General features: G+C 36.5%; 1 protein-coding gene across 1 annotated transcript; it reads right to left on the reverse strand.

Moving 5' to 3' along the window:
- Positions 1-9,962: 9,962 nt before the first annotated feature.
- LOC115960168 (GDSL esterase/lipase EXL3-like) lies at positions 9,963-15,124 on the reverse strand. Its single transcript, XM_031078923.1, has 5 exons — positions 14,674-15,124; positions 11,626-11,756; positions 11,153-11,386; positions 10,547-10,802; positions 9,963-10,427 (listed from the first exon to the last, which is right to left on the reverse strand). Exons 1-5 carry the CDS (start codon positions 14,951-14,953, stop codon positions 10,231-10,233), a joined length of 1,098 nt encoding a protein of 365 aa, XP_030934783.1. The 5' UTR covers positions 14,954-15,124; the 3' UTR covers positions 9,963-10,230.
- Between the last annotated feature and the right edge of the window lie 3,154 nt (positions 15,125-18,278).

Raw genomic sequence — 18,278 nt, forward strand, 5'->3', positions numbered from 1 at the left:
GCTCAACTTATTATAATGAATGCAATGATTCTAGGAAATTTCCGAACTCTAATGAGGAATGGAGAATCACCCATTAAAGCTGTGGAAGTAGGGATTTAAGCATTCATTAAAGCAAAGTAAACAATACACGTTGATTTCGTGGATAAGCTTTCTTTCCTTCTAACGAAGGCAAGCCATTAGTCAAGAGGTTAGTTACCAGTTCTTCGTTCATAGGTACTCCCTTGCTCCACCTTTTCGGCCTAGTCACTCTCTTGCCTTATAGCTAGGAGTGTTTAATAAGAGTTGTGAGTGACTATAAAAAGAGAACAAGCTGTCAAGAGTGAAGTCAACAGAGTCAGTATTAACACCTAAAGTCAGCAATCACTCTTTGTCCAAAGTTAGGAGTTCTATTACTAGTCATCAACTCAAAGAGCCGGGAAGGACAATGTAACCATCCCTCGTTAAGAGGGAAACTTCTTCTAATGCTATTTAACTGGGCAATTTCATTACTTTAATTCAGCGGTAAAATCAATCTTAAAGCGGAAAGACAGATCGCTTCACTTAAGCTCGGGCAAGGTAAGCAAGAGCGCGCGCTAAAGACGAATAGCCAAGCAAAGGGAGGTAAGGAAGGAACAGATTTGATACTAAAGAGCAATAGGGCACTCCTAAACGAAGAAGGCAGTGAGCTCGGTTCAAGAACTTGCCTGCATGAATTAATCTTTCGAGAAAGAACGGTGCTTTGTAAACCGTCTAACAAGTGTCTTGTGAAGTTAGCGACTATAGTTTCGTTTTCGGGATTGGATTACTTCCCTACGTTAGAGGGAGTTATGAGTGAGTAGCTACTATGGTAAAAGCCCCATATGCTATCAGATTCATAGAGTCTTTATTGCAGGAAAGTAGAATAGGTATATATATGGATTTGTAATTGGGAGTTCCTCTTTCAAGACAAGACAGAGTGCAGTTAGCGACTCAGTCCACAGATTCGGCTTAGTAACAGATTAATAGAGTCGGGTTAGCAGTCCTCGCTCCACAGATTCGGCTTAGTTCAAATATCCCTAGTTTGATAGTGGAGTTAAGTGGAGAAGTAACTAGGAGAATCAAGACAAGCAATCCAATCAGGAACAAGGTAGTTAGGGTCTAATGCCATCATTTAGTGGTATAAACCAGTAGACAGGAAGAGCTTCCTATTGTTTACCCCCCTTTAGATAATGCATCCGATGGAAGAAGGCATAGACAATATTTTGTAAAAAAAATCCACGGGGGACCCCATAAGGCATGGGTTTAATATCCTTTCAAAAGTAAGAATAGGTCGAGGAGCAGAAACTCTCCTTTTCAAGGTAAGAGAAGAGATCAACTTAGAGCAACGCAAGCTTGCGAAGCAACCGAGGCAAGAGCGTGAAGCAGCTTTTCCCGAACCAAAGGATCCAGGTTCTCTGGAAACAAAGTATCCGATCCCTCAGCATCAAGCGATGTCTCAGTATCATCTGCATCCAAACCATAATTTTACTCCGAAGAGGGACAACTCACTTTTCAAAAATCACTCGACAAGTCGAATCCATATCATCAGAATAGAGGGCATAGGACTCTTTGCCCTACTATAAACTAGGATCAGAAAAGGTTGGCTTATAACATAAACTCAAAGACGCCAGAAAAGCACACTTAGCGCGGTTCATCAGATTGTTCAGAGGCTCCTTCCTGTCTCGCCTACCGCCTGCTTCAACATATCAGTTGTTGTTAGAAACTTCTTTCTCTTAACGAGAAGCAAATGGCTTTTGTGTTTGTGGTCCTTAAAAGGCTTGCTAAACGCGTATTAAAAGCTATTTTTTTCACCTCTATTGAGTAAGTTTGTCGCTTCTTTCGGAATGCACTAAAAAGCTCAACGCGCTCGTATCTAGGTCGAGGGTCATTTTTCTGTATAAGCAAGGCTCAGGATATGGGGATATGGATTCACCTTATGGGTAATAGGCTGCTGAAACAACAACACAGGCAACCAAGCAAGACTTATGAAGTGCGTTCAGGCTCACTTTACACTAAAAAAATGGGAACCCTAGTTCAAAATATGAAATAAGTTTGCAACAAGAGAGTCAGCAAAGGGATCAATAGTCTTCCTTCAGTAAAGGCCCATCCAGGGTGTGTCTTCGCCCACCTCTTTACATATGTGATTGTTTGCTCAACTTGGCTGCCCAGTTACGAAATATATAGCAATAAAAAAAGCTAGAAATAGAATTCAACTTAGTTGCTCAGTCTCTAGGAATTCCTAAGCGTTATCGAAGAAAGAAGCCTACTTGAAGAAGGTTGCCAAGAGGAGCAAGCCTACATCGAGCAAGTTGACTCACTTTATGTTATGTAAAGAGTTCACTTTGCTATTACGGCCCAATTCTTCCACGAGTGAAGGCCCGTCAAATTGGTCTCAAAGAAACTCAAGGAAATCCAACCCTTTCCTTTCTCCTCCTTCTATCCAAAGAAACTTTCCCAGCTGTAGTAGCTGTTCTCTTCCTCCCTTCCATCGATTGAGCTTTCTCCCACTTAATTCAATAGGGCCTTAGTAGATCGGTTTTCATTCGGACAACTCAATCGCTTCTTCCTTTGCTGGAATTTCCATCTTTGCTACTCTCAGCTTCTGAATTCGTACCTTTCAATAGCCTCACAGTCTAGAAGCCCTAATGTTGTAAGACACGTGACTGCATTCCTAAATTCTATCTCTGGTTCCTTCATTGCTTCCCAAACTAACCTGCTTACACTGCACTGCTTCTTCCAACAATACTGGAAGTGGAGCTGCCCTATATGGTCAAGCCAAGCAAAAAGGGAGTTCCTTGTTTGTATCCTATAGTCTCAAGAGTTTCTTTCATCTTCGATAGCCTGGAGATAGTGCATTAGCCTCCGTTGACCCTGAAGTTACATAAAAGATGATTATATTCGCTCTGTGCCTACGCCTTCTTCCTTTATCCTTTAGCTGCTAATAGTTAATCAAGGAGTTATGTATGCTTTCGGGCAAAAAGAAAGATTTCTTATTTTCGTGCTTGTGCAAACAAGGGTTAATTTCCTTAATGAGTTACAGGAGTCTACTAAAAGAGTACTCCCTCGTGCCCAATACCCATTCCATTGGTCACTTCACTCACTTGAGAGAAGGTTAACAAGGTCTTAGTGAGCAGAGGAGAATCAGAGCTGGAGGGGGCCTGAGCGATATCCTCATTAAATGCTCTTTCAAGTAGGAGTGAGTGACCGAATGACCCAATGTGTCTTGCCTCAAGGACTTATATGAAAGACTCCTTCTATTACTAACAGCCCTTTAAGACAGACTTGTATATACGAGAAAGAAGGAAGATTGTTGTCTTGCTCTTACTCTTCCTAGGACTCTAAGCAGAAGTCCTTGATCTACTATTAGCAGCTAAAGGAAGTATGCTTTAGTCCTATTGAGATAGTAGAGTTGGACTAATTAATATGGCTTAAAGGTATCTCTTTAGTTCCCCGCCTTGCCATTCCTGACTTTAGGAAGAAAATTTTTATCATATATATAATAGGAAATACAAAAAAGAAAGAAGAGAAAAAACTGGGAGTTTTCGCCTGCTTGCTTGCTTACCAAGCCATCCTAGCAAACTCTTTCGGCTACATTAGTCAAAAATAGAAAAGTAGAGCCCGAGGAGAAGAACTACTTTCGCCCGGGGGAATGGTAATACTACATACATTCTTATTCTCAAGACACTATTCCTTTCACACTGCTGGCAAATTCAACCATTTTCACACACAGCTTGAATCTCGTTCAATCCATAAACACATGCAATCTCACACCTTCAACTAAGACCACTCGACCAATTTCATCTATCCTGCGCGGTTCCACCCCTTAGTGGGAGCTGCTCTATTTGTCTCAAAAGAGAATCGCGTTCTTGCTGAAGTTCATGAATCCGATCTTGTAATCGCGGTCCGTCGATTTATAGGGTGAGGGAGATTCCGCCTCTTTATCCCAGGAAGGGATTGGGCGAGGTTTTGTTGCACCCCTGGATGTCTGCTCTTAACAAGACACCCAAGAAACCATTAGTTAACCTGCCCCAGACAAAGGCCTGAGTTGTTATTAACTTGAGACCACACACGATCTCACCCACAGGCCTCATCTCATGGTGAGGCCTAGGAGGGCACTTGGTAGATGCCAAGGCCTTACTATTCAAGGGATTGTCAGCTCCTTGGATAATAAGTGTGGAAGTCTATGGTAAATCATCAACGACAACCACCACAGGTGCCACAAGGGTAATCAAAACCCCCTAATGCTGACAAAAAATCAACCACTAGGAGAATCTAATGCTAACTGGAGTTCTGTTCCATCCTTTGATTGAGTCATGCACCTATTTGAGTGAAATCGTTTGGGTGAAGCTTGTGAGCTGAACACCTATAAAAATTCAGCTTGTCGAGACAGATAATTGAATGAAGCTTGGAATGAATTAATTAATAAATGAAATTAAGAGAATACGACAGAGCAAAATCTAGCAAATTTTTAATCTTTCTTGCCAAGCGGCTTCATTCGGGTCCTCTAGTAAGGGGGGTAAGGTAGCGTCTACTAGCACAGGAAGTCACTATCCAACCGCAGGTTGGTTTCAACGCACTTAGTCGTCCCGTAAAAAGCTGCTGCTTGGCTAACCCGCTCGCTGCTGCAGTGCTTAGTGTCGGTCATGTATCCTATATGGGCTAAGTGTTCCCCCTCCTTTTTGGAGGGAGGTGCCCTCTAATCCCGCTCGGGGTTTATTCCCTTTGCTTGCAGCCCACTTGAACAATCAACAGGCAGATTTCTCGTAGAATGAAGATCCAACTTGACTTTAAGGACGAGGCAACTCAAAATGGGTGTTAGCGACTCCGATTTTTATGATCATATACGATTGACCAGGCCTTCGCTGCAGGCGGGTGCAAACTATCGGGTATCATGTACGGCTGCCCACGAGAGCCTTGACAAAATCAAAGTATGTTTGATAAGGCATTGGTTCGGTCGGTCGAGGTCGCTCTTCGCGAAAAAGAACGTAAGGTACGGACATTTAGTGTAGATAAGGAGTGCGGTGATCGGCAGTGAGGTGAGGCGAAGGACGAAAAGCTAGTGAGTGGGTAAGACAAGGTGTAGCGCAGTCTGGTCAACGCATCTGTTTAGGTTCGAATCCTTTCACCTTAGTGTGGCGAATTGTAAGAAAAATTTGGATTAGTTTCCTATGGAAGAGTTATTTAAAGTTGTGGAACCTTTTATTCAGGCAAGTTCTGATTTAAATAGTTCTTATTCCGGGTCCAAGATTATTTCCTCAGCGGAGATGGTTCAAACATATGAAATCGGGCATTCTTCAGATGTCACAGCTTCTTAGGTATATAAAAAAAAGTCCAGGCAAGGGTATCGTGCTATCTTCCGACAGCACATTTTAGATCACAGGATACAGCTTAAAAATGCTATGAGCTAGTGCCAGTCTAGTTGCTCTAACAAGCCAGTAAGCTAGTGGCATTAGCGCTTTACCCTTAAGTGAGTAAGAGCTTCTTCCTTTGCTCTACTCACCTTATAGTACTTTCAGAATTCGAAGGATGAAACCTTCAAAAAGATCAGGATGTAAGGCCATAACATGCTAAAGAGATATAGATATTTATTTCATATCTATGATGATACCTTTCTTATCATGATCTTATCATCTTATTGGGTCAACAAACAAATGTTGTAGTATATAAGTAGATGATCGACTCCCGCGAGTTCGAGTTCGGTCATATAGCATTCCTGCACTTCACCGGCCTTCTCCAACAAGCATATGGAAAAGCAAGGAAGGAGAGTGTCACATGCCAACGTGAAACTTGGTAGTACGCCAAAGCGGATCTGTCATTGACTAAATGGCTCAGTAAAGTAGGTACTGGATTGGTAGCTTCGTTTTTGTTGATTCGTGGGGGGTCGTGGAAGATTTGGGTTCGAGTCCCAAGCCCCCCTTGTGATAGATGCACGGAATACTCGGCATCGCTTGATTTCTCATTAGTATCTAGGAAATACTCATGTTTTCTATTTTTTTTAATCTTCTTGATTTCCTTATTTATATGGGCCTTAATCTTCATTTTCAAATATGTCTATCATAGAATGACAAACGAACAGAGAAAAAAAAAGAAAAAAAAGACTTCTTCAATTTCTTTATTCATTATTTATTTTATAATAATGTTATATCTCAAGGAGCTACGACATATCATTATTACTTGGGCTTTTTCATGGTTGGGCTTTACATTGTTTTCCAAATCTCCCTTCATTTGGTCGGTTGGTTCAGAAGAATCATCATCTTCTTCTACTATCAGAGCCCCGGCCAGTCCGCCACGGGAGCGGGATATCGACAATGTGTTTTCGTTGGGCGGAAAGCACGACGCCCAAGCATCATCATCTCATCTGGCTCACGAGCAGACGGATGTCAGGCTTCCCGTGGCTGGTGAACCGGCCCCCTTCGACTCTCAACCCGCCCCCACGCACTCAACCGAACCCGAGGCCGCGTCGCCTTCCCCAAGGGTCTCACCTAATCCCTATGCCTTTGATCAGGTTATATAGGAGGACGACAGTGTTTGCTCATGTTTTCTATTTTTTTACTCTTCTTCATTTTCTTAATTATATGGGCCTTAATCTTCATTTTCAAATATGTCTATCAAAGAATGACAAACGAGCAGAGAAAAAAAAAAAAGGGACTTCTTCAGTTTCTTTATTTCATTATTTATTTTATAATAATGTTATATCTCAAGGACCTACGACATATCATTATTACTTGGGCTTTTTCATGGTTGGGCTTTACTTTGTTTTCCAAATCTCCCTTCACTTGGTTGGTTGGTTCGGAAGAATCATCGTCTTCTTCTACTATCAGAGCCCTGGCCAGTCCGCCACGGGAGCGGGATATAGAAGATGTGTTTTCATTGGGCGGAAAGCACGACGCCCAAGCATCATCATCTCATCTGGCTCACGCACTCAACCGAACCCGAGGCCGCGCCGCCTTCCCCAAAGGTCTCACCTTATCCTTACGCCTTTGATCAGGTTATATAGGAGGAGGATAGTGTTTGCTCCATACAAAGGCGCCTCTTGGGGGGTGAAAGAACTCCCTCCTACGAAGTATTACAGTGGTCCCTCTATCTCTATGAGGCGCAGGATTGCTTTGAGTTTAAGGTGGAGATTCTGAACAAGCTTTCAGAAGTTTAAAACAGAAAATGTGAAAAAAGATTTCTATTTCTCTTTTGAATTACTCATATATATATCCTATGAATTTCATTTTGCATTGGAAACTATTCTAGGAGAAGTTCCAATCCGTTCCGTTCGGATATTGATTGGTCTTGGTTTGACATGGTTTACGCGTTACTGGTTCCCAGAAGAGTTAATATCTCCATTGGCTAAACCCCTTCTTACCCTGCCTTTTGACTCGTATTTTGTTTGTACACAATCAACAGAGGCTTTCCCGACATATGTTGCAACGTCTTCAATAGCATGCTCTTACTTCGTCTTTCCCTCTATTTAAGTGGTTCTCGCTTCTCCTTGTTCCTGTTCCTAACCCCTTCTCGGGTAGTTCCCAATGTTTGGCACTTTCTATACTTCGTGGGTGCAACATCAACAAATTCGCTCATGATCAAGTTACAACCTAAGATCTATGACTATATTATGTTAACTGTTCGTATTTCGTTCATTCCATCGGTATGCTCCCAGGTACCTGTAATTGTGATATGTTTGCCAGAACTAAGGGGTCTTTCTGTAGAAACCTTCACGAACAATCGTTGTTTTTTGATGGTTTTTCCACTTTTCACAGTTGCTCTTTCCACACCTCCGAAGATCTGGTGCCAAATTGTCGCCTGTTTCCTTATTTCTTCGATAATCGAGTTGGCTATCTTTGTGGCATCGATTGTACAAGTTCGTGAAGAGGGCTGGACGAGTGGGATGAGGGAAGGCGGCTCGATCAACAAAAAAGAAGATTAGTCCCCTTGGCAAAGTCATTATCAATGAATTCCTGAGCAATTCTCAACCAACATATGTGATTCATTCCCATAAAGATTATAACACACAGAAGACTCCTTACCTTAGGAGCGGGATGAGTGATACATCTGGCGAGTGCCGGTGAAGAACGCAAGCAAAGCCGGAGCTTGGGCATTGTTATATTCCATCAAGAGAAAGGAGGCAGACTAGTAAGAAGGGCAACCAAATAGGGGAGCGAACCGAAAAGCTCAGCTTTGCGAAGCGGACCAATCTTCCATACCGCCCCCTTACTCGCCCAAGCCCAGATGACGTGTAGGGTTTTATGTTTTGCTTCAAGTATTAAAGAAAAAACCCTAGCCACATTTTAGAGGTTGTTGATATGCTGTGTGTGTGAATCTCTTGTGAGATCTAAAGGTGTTTACCATCATACATACTTAGAGTTATCAAGATAAAGATTGATTTGAAGAGCTTGGTGATCTCTTTTGTTGCTATTTCAAGAGCTTAAAGAAAACACAAGTGGGAGTACTTATAGTTGCTGTGGATCAAGGAAAAAAGTTGTTCGTGGACTCGGAGCTATCACGTGGTTGTGGTAGTAAGTTTTCAACTCGAGGTAGCAATAGGATGTTAGTGGTCTAAGTCTTATTGTAAAACTTCAATTCTTTCATAGTGGATCTGTTTTACCTTAAGGATAGCTAGGTTAAATCCTCCCCAAGTTTTTTACTGGTTTGGTTTTCCTGAGTTATCATATCATTGTGTTCTTTACTTTTTCGCACTATTCACAAGATATGATTTACTTGTGTTTAACCTGGATCTTATTAATGAACTTGTTAATCAACTTGGCTAAATATTACATTAAACAACTTGTTTTAAGGGGTCTAAAAACGTACAGGGTTAAATCATGTCAGCATGTGGCTTCTTAAAAGGTGGACCAATGCATTGAAAGCTTTTGATGAAGACATAGTTTTTCACACCGTAGCTAATCTACAAGTTGCCTAGACCCACTTTGCTTCCAACAACCTTTATGTTTTTGGCTTCCACAAACAAAAAAAATATATACTTTTATTTTTTACTTCAAATCAAAACCAAGTCACACGCTAATCTGATTAAGCGCCACTCTTTTCTTAAAAAAAAAAAGAGAAAAAAAGTATAATCTTTCTAGTTCCCTTAAAATGAAATCTTCTCCTGTTGCTCAGATCATGACTTGGAAGAGTTTAAGTTTACACATACTTTTTATAGTAGTTGTTATATCAATTCCTTGACCTGCTTGTTAATTTCTTTGTCATCATTTTGTTTTGTTATTAACTTGCTGCTTCTTTTTATCATCGTTATCATGTCTTATGATTTAGCTTTAGGCCACCATGCCATAAAATCAACTACTTGCTTGATTTGGTGTAATGAATTCGATTAATAATATTGTGCCCATTGAATGATTAATTGAACATCAAATAGTCCTTACTTATTTAGTAGAGGCCTGTAGACATATTGGGCGTGCATTGGTGCCTCATACTTTCCCATGGCATAATTCGGCCCCCCACCTTATCCTTGGTGGACGTAGACCATTTTCCTTATTCATTTACACATACTTTTTATAGTAGTTGTTATATCAATCCCTTGACCTGCTTGTTAATTTCTTTGTCATCGTTTTGTTTTGTTATTAACTTGCTGCTTCTTTTTATCATCGTTATCATGTCTTATGATTTAGCTTTAGGCCTCCATGCCATAAAATCAACTACTTGCTTGATTTGGTGTAATGAATTCGATTAATAATATTGTGCCCATTGAACGATTAATTGAACATCAAATAGTCCTTACTTATTTAGTAGAGACCGGTAGACATATCGGGCGTGCGTTGGTGCCTCATACTTTCCCATGGCATAATTCGACCCCCCAATTTATCCTTGGTGGACATAGACCATTTTCCTTATTCATTGAGTCAATCAAATAAAAAAGAAAGGGTTTTTATTTCTTGTTTTGTTTTCCCTAAAAAAAAATAATAATAAAATAAGTGGCGACTCCTTAACTTTTTTTTTGACTCATGATTTTTCTAATAAAAAAATACTCCCAAAATCAAACCTTTCTTTTTCTTAAAAACCCTTTCCAAGAGGTGTCACGTGGCCGTGTCCACAAATTGGCACTCCCAACTCAATACCTAATCCCTTTTATTTGGGTCAAGCTCAATGAAACTTTCAGAACTAATTCATTGTTACAACTTACAATAATATTTCATAAAGAAAATAGGGCGATCCCCATTTCAATAAGAGGAAAAAGAATTTGCAAAGTTTGGTTGATAATTAATTGAGAGTTGAGGAAAATCATCAATCTCAAACGAAGTTGTAGATATATTTTGTAATGAGCTGATTGACAATTATCTTGTAAGCTTTTTCTGTAGGATGATAACTGTCAAAAAACACGTACTTAGAGTCATCGGTACAAGTGTGATGATGGTCTAATTGGTTGCACAGTATTGCTACCTCTACAGTTCCAGTGCCACAACACCCTTTATTTGCAATCTCAAAGCCTGAATTTTACAATATACCAAATATTAGATATCCTAAATAAGATAAAATTAGAAATTTAAAATAAATAAAAAAATTAAAAAAAAACTGTTTAAAATTATAAAGGAGAAAGGAATAGTACCATATTTCTTTGGATTTGTTACGAGATCAAGTATGGGGTTGTAGACATCAATATAGACCACCTTTGCATTAGGCAAATTGTTGTTAAGGTAACCCAACTCCCTAGAAAGTTTATCATTGAACACTTGTGACGCTTGATTGGGCTGCTTTGCACACTCAGTTTCTGAGCCTCCAACCAAAAGTCGCTGTGATGGCACACATCCTAGTGGTGGTGCACTGAAAACACCAATCCTTCGTGCCCCCAGTCCATATAGTTCCTTAATTTTTTATTAAAAAAAAAAATCATTTATTCCACCTTGGTACCACTATATTATACCTTACCACCAAAGAATTAAGTAATATATTTTATATATAGTGTTTGAATATTTAATTTCCTGGTCATGGTCCAAGATATACAGTTCGCGAGTCCTACTTAGAAGGTGTTAATTGTTAATAAGGTAAGAATAAAAGTTAACTTGCAATAATTATCATCTATATTTGATACATGTATACATATCAAATTCATGAAATATCTTTTCGATAATTTGGGCCTATGTCACTAGTGAACTTGAACATCACCAATTATTAGGGGGGGGGGGGGGATATAAGAAAAAGAAGATGAAGTTACCTTGATGAAATTAGAAGCTGAATTGAGTAAAAGATCAGCATAAGATGGAATATCGTATTCGGCTTTCCTTATTCCAGTAAGAAAATAGGTATTGGCAATGTCATTACTGCTCGCCACCACAAAAACTACACTTTTGGCTAATATGAAGTTTGTTCTCTCTTCTCCAACAATTCCTTTCAACTTCCCTATGTATTGCTTGAAATCTTGTAATTGCTCAGATAGTGGTATGACTGACTATATGTGCTCAAAAAATGAAAAATAAGTATAAGAAAAAACAATGAATAATATAAAAAAATTATTATATAATGAAAATTATATGAAAAAATAAAAAACTTTTTAAAATGTAACAAAAGTTTTATAGTTCAACTGACACTTTTTGGTATTTATAACGAAGACGTTTAGAGTTTAAATCTTTCATCGGCATTATAACTAGCGAACTATAAGAGAAAAAGGAGAGTCTAAAATGTGCATACCACTATTTTAGGTGTCAAAGGATCGTATCCTGTGCCACCAGATGCAAAGCTTACACCTGTCAAGAGATCTTTGGGCTGCAAACTTGGATCCCTATAAGCTGGTAGGAGGTCTTTAATTCCCAATTCTTCCACTAAAAAAGGGGGAGGGGAAGAAGAAAAATTCTATTACATATTGAATTATTTTAATGATGGAAATAAAAAGAAAAACTCTAAGGAACACAATGACCAATTTAGGATTTTGAAACTTAGGAGTTTCGACTTGTTTGGTTCAACAATTTGAAATCACATGCTTCCGAATTACAATTTTAAAATTTTGATTTAATTATTCACACTTGACCTACAAAGCCCAATGAATTTTTATATTTGGAAACTTTATGCTATGAGAGGCCAACCATTGATTGGATTAGAGACCCGTAATGTTAGGCATATATATGTGTGTGTGTGAGCGAAAGTCTCACATATAAAAAATAAATAAAAGAGTTAAAAAATTAATATGACATAATTAAGTCAAAACACATAATCTTGAAACTTTTTATTATTATTATTATTGTTTTGAAAGAGTTTGATAAAAATGAGAGAAAAGAAATGCACCAAGAGCTCTAGGAGATCGTTTTTGGGTTTTGTTAACCTATATGAAATATTTTTTTTTAAATTTTATAGGAAAAAAATAAATTTTTTTACAATATTTTATTTTTCATATAAACATAATATCAAAATTTCTATAAAATAATCCATTAACAAATGTTTTAGAAATACCCGTTAACTAAAGCCAATATTTTAAAATTCTGAACCAAAGTCTTTACCAAAAGTGTCGTCTTCCCAACACGTGAACGGACACCGATCATTCAGTACTGAAACGTATAAATTTTGTAGGGAAGCACGTACAGGACAAAGTTTGTAATTTTCTTTTCGTAAGATAAAATGCTTTTGTACAATCATACACATTAAAAACGTTTGATGGGATCATAAATTCTTTTTTTTTTTTTTGGCTGAATGGATCATAAATTCTTGGCCCAACGAAATCACAGTAAATAAACCTGGTCGTGTGTGTCAGCATGAATTGAGGTTAGATATGGCCTGGAGACTAAAGTCACTAAACCTAGCCAGACAATTGTCATCGATGTCAGAAACTTTTTTTACATTTTTTTTTTTTTTTTGTTTTTTTTTGTTTTTTTTTCTTCCTGAATACATACCAAATAAATAAATAAAATAAAAAATGAATTATAAATAAAATAAATAAAAAATGAATTCAATTCATGAATTTCAGTATTTCACCTCCCAGCATATAGAGAAATTATAAGATTCACATGGTGGACAAATGATATGGTCTACCATTCCACTAAAAAACTTCCACTTGTTTAAAATTGTTAGTTAGAAAATTTTTTAAACAGAAATTAATTATTGACTCAGCAATTTTAAACAAGTGAAAGTTTTTTAGTGGAATAGTGAACAAATGACGTGGTCCACCAGGGGACTTTATAATTTCTCCAGCATTTAAGTGAAATAAAGCCAGTTGGTTCATTTTTTAATGTCGAAGATTTTTACATTGATTCGGCTTGGATTTTGGTAGGGATGTGGGTCTCCACATGTAATAACTTTTTTAAAAAAATTTTTTTTTTCTTAGAATGAATAACTTTTAACGTTTATTTTTAGAAAAATAAACAATTAGATATTCCTTTTTTTTTTTTTAATACAAGATAGAATTTCTACTCTAGCCTAATTTAAGTATATATGTGTGTGAAATTTTCTCCTAGAGACTTGAACCCCAGCCCTTGTAACCCACACCCAACAAGCACTTATACTTGTGGAGTGACTATCGCACCAAGAGAACGCGGTGATTAGTTAAAAATTCTAGAATAGCATAAAAATATAGTTTCTTTGTTCAGCAAAAAAATATAGTTTCGTTACTTTCGTAACGAGTTAGGTCCGTTTGTGTGGAGACGGGGTATCGAGAGTCCTACCTCCATTTAAGTGTGAATTTTTTTGTATATATAGATTTTATTCTAAAAAAAAAAAAAAAAAACTGTATATATTATGTGTTAATCGGAGTCTCACTATACAGCCTTTATATCTTGTGTTGTAATACATTTTAGGCCAATAAATCTCTTATTATAGGCCAATTTTTTTTTAGAAACAAAATTTATAGAAAGAGTTTATCTACAAGTTATATTTAGAGAAGTGTTATGTCAACAATATTTTCACAATAATTTTACAACAAATCATAAGTGGTAAGTTGTTATTGGTTCTAATTTGAATCCATAACTTAAATATTACATTTTTGCCCACCTATAAGTACAAATAATAACTTACTATTTAGAATTTGTTGTGAAAATGTTGTGAATATAGCATTTCTCATATATTTAATGGCAATAAAAAAATATTATATATATAATAAAGAGAGAAAGACAACAACAACCTAAGAAGTTGACTTGATAATTTATGCTTTTCCGTTCATATATTAGACATGCACCCATTGAGTCCCACAATCTTATTTTTCCTACCCTATAACTCATTTGGACGTGGATTTCGGAAGCTAACATGTACTTTCCTCACTTTTTGGAGTTAAAGATGCATTAATTATCATTTCATTGATTCCATGTGAAATCTCAAAGAGTTTATAGAGAATCTTAGATTTAGTAATTAGTGAAAAAGTTTATATGTATATATTAAGTGGAAAGAGAAGATTTAAACCCTAATATTTCTATTGAAACCAAAAAAAAAAAAAAAAACTACAAAAATGGTTTGACATAGAATAGTCACAAAGCTAAATATGAAGTTTCAAAGTATACTTTTAAATCTTTATCTCGTCAAACCATGTCACCATGACCTAAAAAATGGTAGTGAAATAGCTTTAGAAAAGAGAGAAAAAAAAGTGTTAGTAACACTGTGCGTGTGTCAAGAGTCAAGACCATGAATATTAACGTGTGTATGTGTTCTAGAAAAGAGAAAGAAAAAAGTGTTAGCAAGCAGCAAGACAACATATACTTCATGACCATGAATGGTGTGTGTGTGTGTGTGAGAGAGAGAGAGAGAGAGTTTTCAAACAACCTAAGAAGTCTGAGGGAACCTTTCCATTTGAAAATCTTCCCGTTGGCATTCCTCCATTAAAATCTCTCCCATAAGGAGGAAAATCACACTTCATCGCTGATATAAGACCATTGTTGTTGCCCGTATCAACGATGGAGTCTCCAAACATAATGACTGCTGGAACTGTCTCATTATTTGGTATCTGAATAACCGCTTCTGATCTACACAAAACAGCAAAAACAAAAGAAAGAAAGAAGAACTTGGTTGATAAAGAAAAATGTTCCATTTTTAATTGAAGCATTGCTCTAGAATTCTCTTCTTGGGATTCTTTCAATAATTTCGAATTTAAAATGAAAGAATAGAAGGAAATGAAATGACTTGTTGGTCTTCAATATTGCTTCCATACAAACTGCAATGCTTTATATGTACACTCTAAACTCTAAAGTTGGAGAAGTTATATTATGTTTCTGGTGCATGTTACTTCGACCTCACACTTGTGAGGTCCACCCTCATGTGAGGGGAGAAGTAACATGCACCGGAAACATAATAGAGTTCTTCCTAAAGTTGGTAGCTGGATTCCTATTTAGGGCAATCTCAAAGATTGAATTGTGTCAAATGGTTAGAAAACAAAATTTAAAATTTAACCAAATTTTTGCTATCAGACAGTTGAGAATTAAATACTTCCAAAACAATGGTCTAATTAACTCACATCACATGTCCAACCAACTCGTCATTTCATGTCATAACAATTTGTTCGACATGAATTAATTTGCTTAGGCCACCGATGAAGGTGGAATTGAATCAGATCATATGGTGTTCTCGTTATAAGCCAACCATCTTTTACCCATTAATATAAGATATTATGATCACTATCTTGAATCTTAACGTACCTGAACGAATAAGTAGTAAATTGTAATAACTAAGAAAATAATGTTTATAATGTAACAAAATTCTTTAAATTTTTTTTTTTTAATTTTTAATGGAAGATCCCAAACAAGTAATTTATGTCATAAAAATTAAAAACCAGTCATTTATAAATTATAAACAAGTCATTCAATTTTTTTTTTTTTTTTTGTTGATAATTTTAATAGTTAGAATGGGAGAAGAAAGATTCGCGCTCCAGATGTCATGGACACATCAAGAGATGCCAACCAAACAAAACCAAATAAAGTTTGAAGCAAGATAATAATACAAAATATAAATACATCACTCAATATATACAACACTATATTATTACTTTCTTTCTCTTCTTTTTTTGAGAAATAATTACAACATGCTTGCTAACCCTGCAGCTCGAACCCTTTCTCCCCTAGACCCCCAAGCACTTTGTACATGGGGAGGTGCCAATTCAGCTACAAGGCCTTTGGCAACACTATATTATTACATATATATAATTTAAGTTACAAACTCAACCATACCATTTTTACATATAACATAATAATATATTATAAACAAATACACAAACATCAATTCACCTTCCGCCACATTTTTGAAGTGCTATACAACACATAAAAAGCTACTTTCTTTTTTACCACACATTCAGACAGTAGCTTTACTATATCTTTCCTTCTTAAAAAAAAAAAAAAAGCTTTACCATATCTTCCCCCAAAACATAACTTGCAATAAAAAAGAATGACAGTACATAATGGCAAAAACAGAGAGAGATAATAATGGTTTTTTTTTTTTATTTTTTTATGAAGAGGCGATAATATTTATATATATATAAAATAAAAAAAAAAAAAAAAAAAAAAAAAAAAAAAAAAAAAAAAAAAAAAAAAAAAAAAAAACTAAGCACCATAACAAGGTTCAAGATGATAGTTTTTAGACTCCTTAAAACCACAATCAGATTAACCTAGGTAATTAGCCAAGTGATTACTTAGTCAAATTAACAAATCTAGATTAACACAAATATATCATATCAACGTATAGCAGCGGAAAATAAATAACACAAGATATGATCACCCAGGAAAACCAAACCGGTAAAAAACCTGGGGAGGATTTAACATAGCTATCCTCAAGGTAAAAAGCAAATCCATTAGAAAGAATTGAAGTTTATACAATAAGACTTACAAGCCCCCATGCTCGACTTCTTATTGCTACCGATCAGTAGAACTTACTGACACGACCACATGCAAGCTCCGAATCCACGGACTCCTTCTTTCTTTGGCCTTTGCAAAACACAAACACCCTCGTTTGTGACATTGAGATCCCACTCAAAGGTTTAGCAACACAGACTCTCCTGTTTGTGACTCCAAGACCACCCTTGAAGGTTTAGATCATCAGCACCTTTGATGACTAAAGAAGGCAGCAACTTCTACAATACCGGATCTTGAGATTCTTCAAGGAATAGCACCGGTAGAAGACATAAGAGAGCTTTTTATGAACAAAACCCTAAATACAAAAGAGGCACACTCTTTTCTCTCTGAAAAGCCTTATAAAAACATGCTTAGGGTTTCCTTTATATACTGGGAGAAGTAGATTAGAAACCCTAATCCTAAATGGGCTTCAACTGCTGTTTGGGCTTAATTAAAAATTCTGCAGATACGACTTTTGATCGATCAAGCCTGTCTTTCGATCGATCGAACCAGACAGATTATGAAATCTTCTTCCTGCAGCTTGTATGTTCTTGAATCTTGACTTGAATCATCTTGAGCATTGTCTAATAATACCTATAGACTCTAAGATCTATATCTAGACAAGTTTGTGTTCACGATTTGCCAATTGTTCTAAACATTTAGAACCTAACAAACTCCCCCTTTGGCAATTCGTGACAAAACTTTCATACAAAATGAAATGCTCAAATACAAGAACAACCCAATACAATAAAATGCCCAATTATATCACAAATCCCAATCTAAGACTCCTAACCTAGTAGTTGCAAGAAGAGGTAGAAGGTCTTGATCAGAATGCACCTGTCTTTCCTGAAACACTCAACAAACACATCACCGCATGTGTGGAAAGAAAGACATATAAACAATAATATGAAACAGAATATAAAAAAATAAAAGTAAATTCTAACTCTCCCCCTAAGTTAGATATATCAAAAAGTTTTTATATTCTCCCCCTTTCAAAAACAAATTCAACTCTCCCTAAACAAAACAAACAGGATTCCCACATTTCATTTATTTCTCCCCCTTTTCGTCAGGTATTGACAAAGACTATCTAATCAGAAGGTAGACAAAAAACATACCCAACAGAGTAAGAGAAAATAGAGACAACTCTCCCTATGAAGAGCAACAACTTCCCCTAAGAACCACAAGGTTAAAAAAAAATTCTCCCCCTATAAAAATTGGAAAAACAAAACAAGTTTTGGAAAAAACAGTTTTGGCGAAAAATAAAGAGGTTGGGGATAAATAAAAAGACACAAACCAAGTTAAAAAAAAAAAAAACTAAGTTGAGAATACACATGAAGAAAAATATTCTCTCTTTCAATAAAATGCAAACATGGCACTATGTGACCCATAAACAGTTGCATGAGTAGAGAAAATATTTGCACATTGATTATCCATCATATCTCTTAAGAAAAATATTTTCTACAGTTCACACATAAAAAATAGCATATACTAAAATGTACAAAGGACTCAAAAATTAATCAATCAATTTTTAAATCAAGTTGAGTACCCAAT

The sequence above is a fragment of the Quercus lobata genome, chromosome 9 (genome assembly GCF_001633185.2).
Source record: "Quercus lobata isolate SW786 chromosome 9, ValleyOak3.0 Primary Assembly, whole genome shotgun sequence".
In the NCBI taxonomy this organism is placed as follows: domain Eukaryota; kingdom Viridiplantae; phylum Streptophyta; class Magnoliopsida; order Fagales; family Fagaceae; genus Quercus; species Quercus lobata.

What these genes read in the sequence shown, in the direction of transcription:
- LOC115960168 (XM_031078923.1), bottom strand. Translation starts at nt 14,953, where the DNA reads ATGCTTCAATTAAAAATGGAACATTTTTCTTTATCAACCAAGTTCTTC. An exon ending in CTTTGACACCTAAAATAGTG is followed by an intron (nt 11,387 to 11,625) that starts GTATGCACATTT and finishes GAGCACATATAG; the next exon opens with TCAGTCATACCACTATCTGA. An exon ending in AACAAATCCAAAGAAATATG is followed by an intron (nt 10,428 to 10,546) that starts GTACTATTCCTT and finishes TGTAAAATTCAG; the next exon opens with GCTTTGAGATTGCAAATAAA.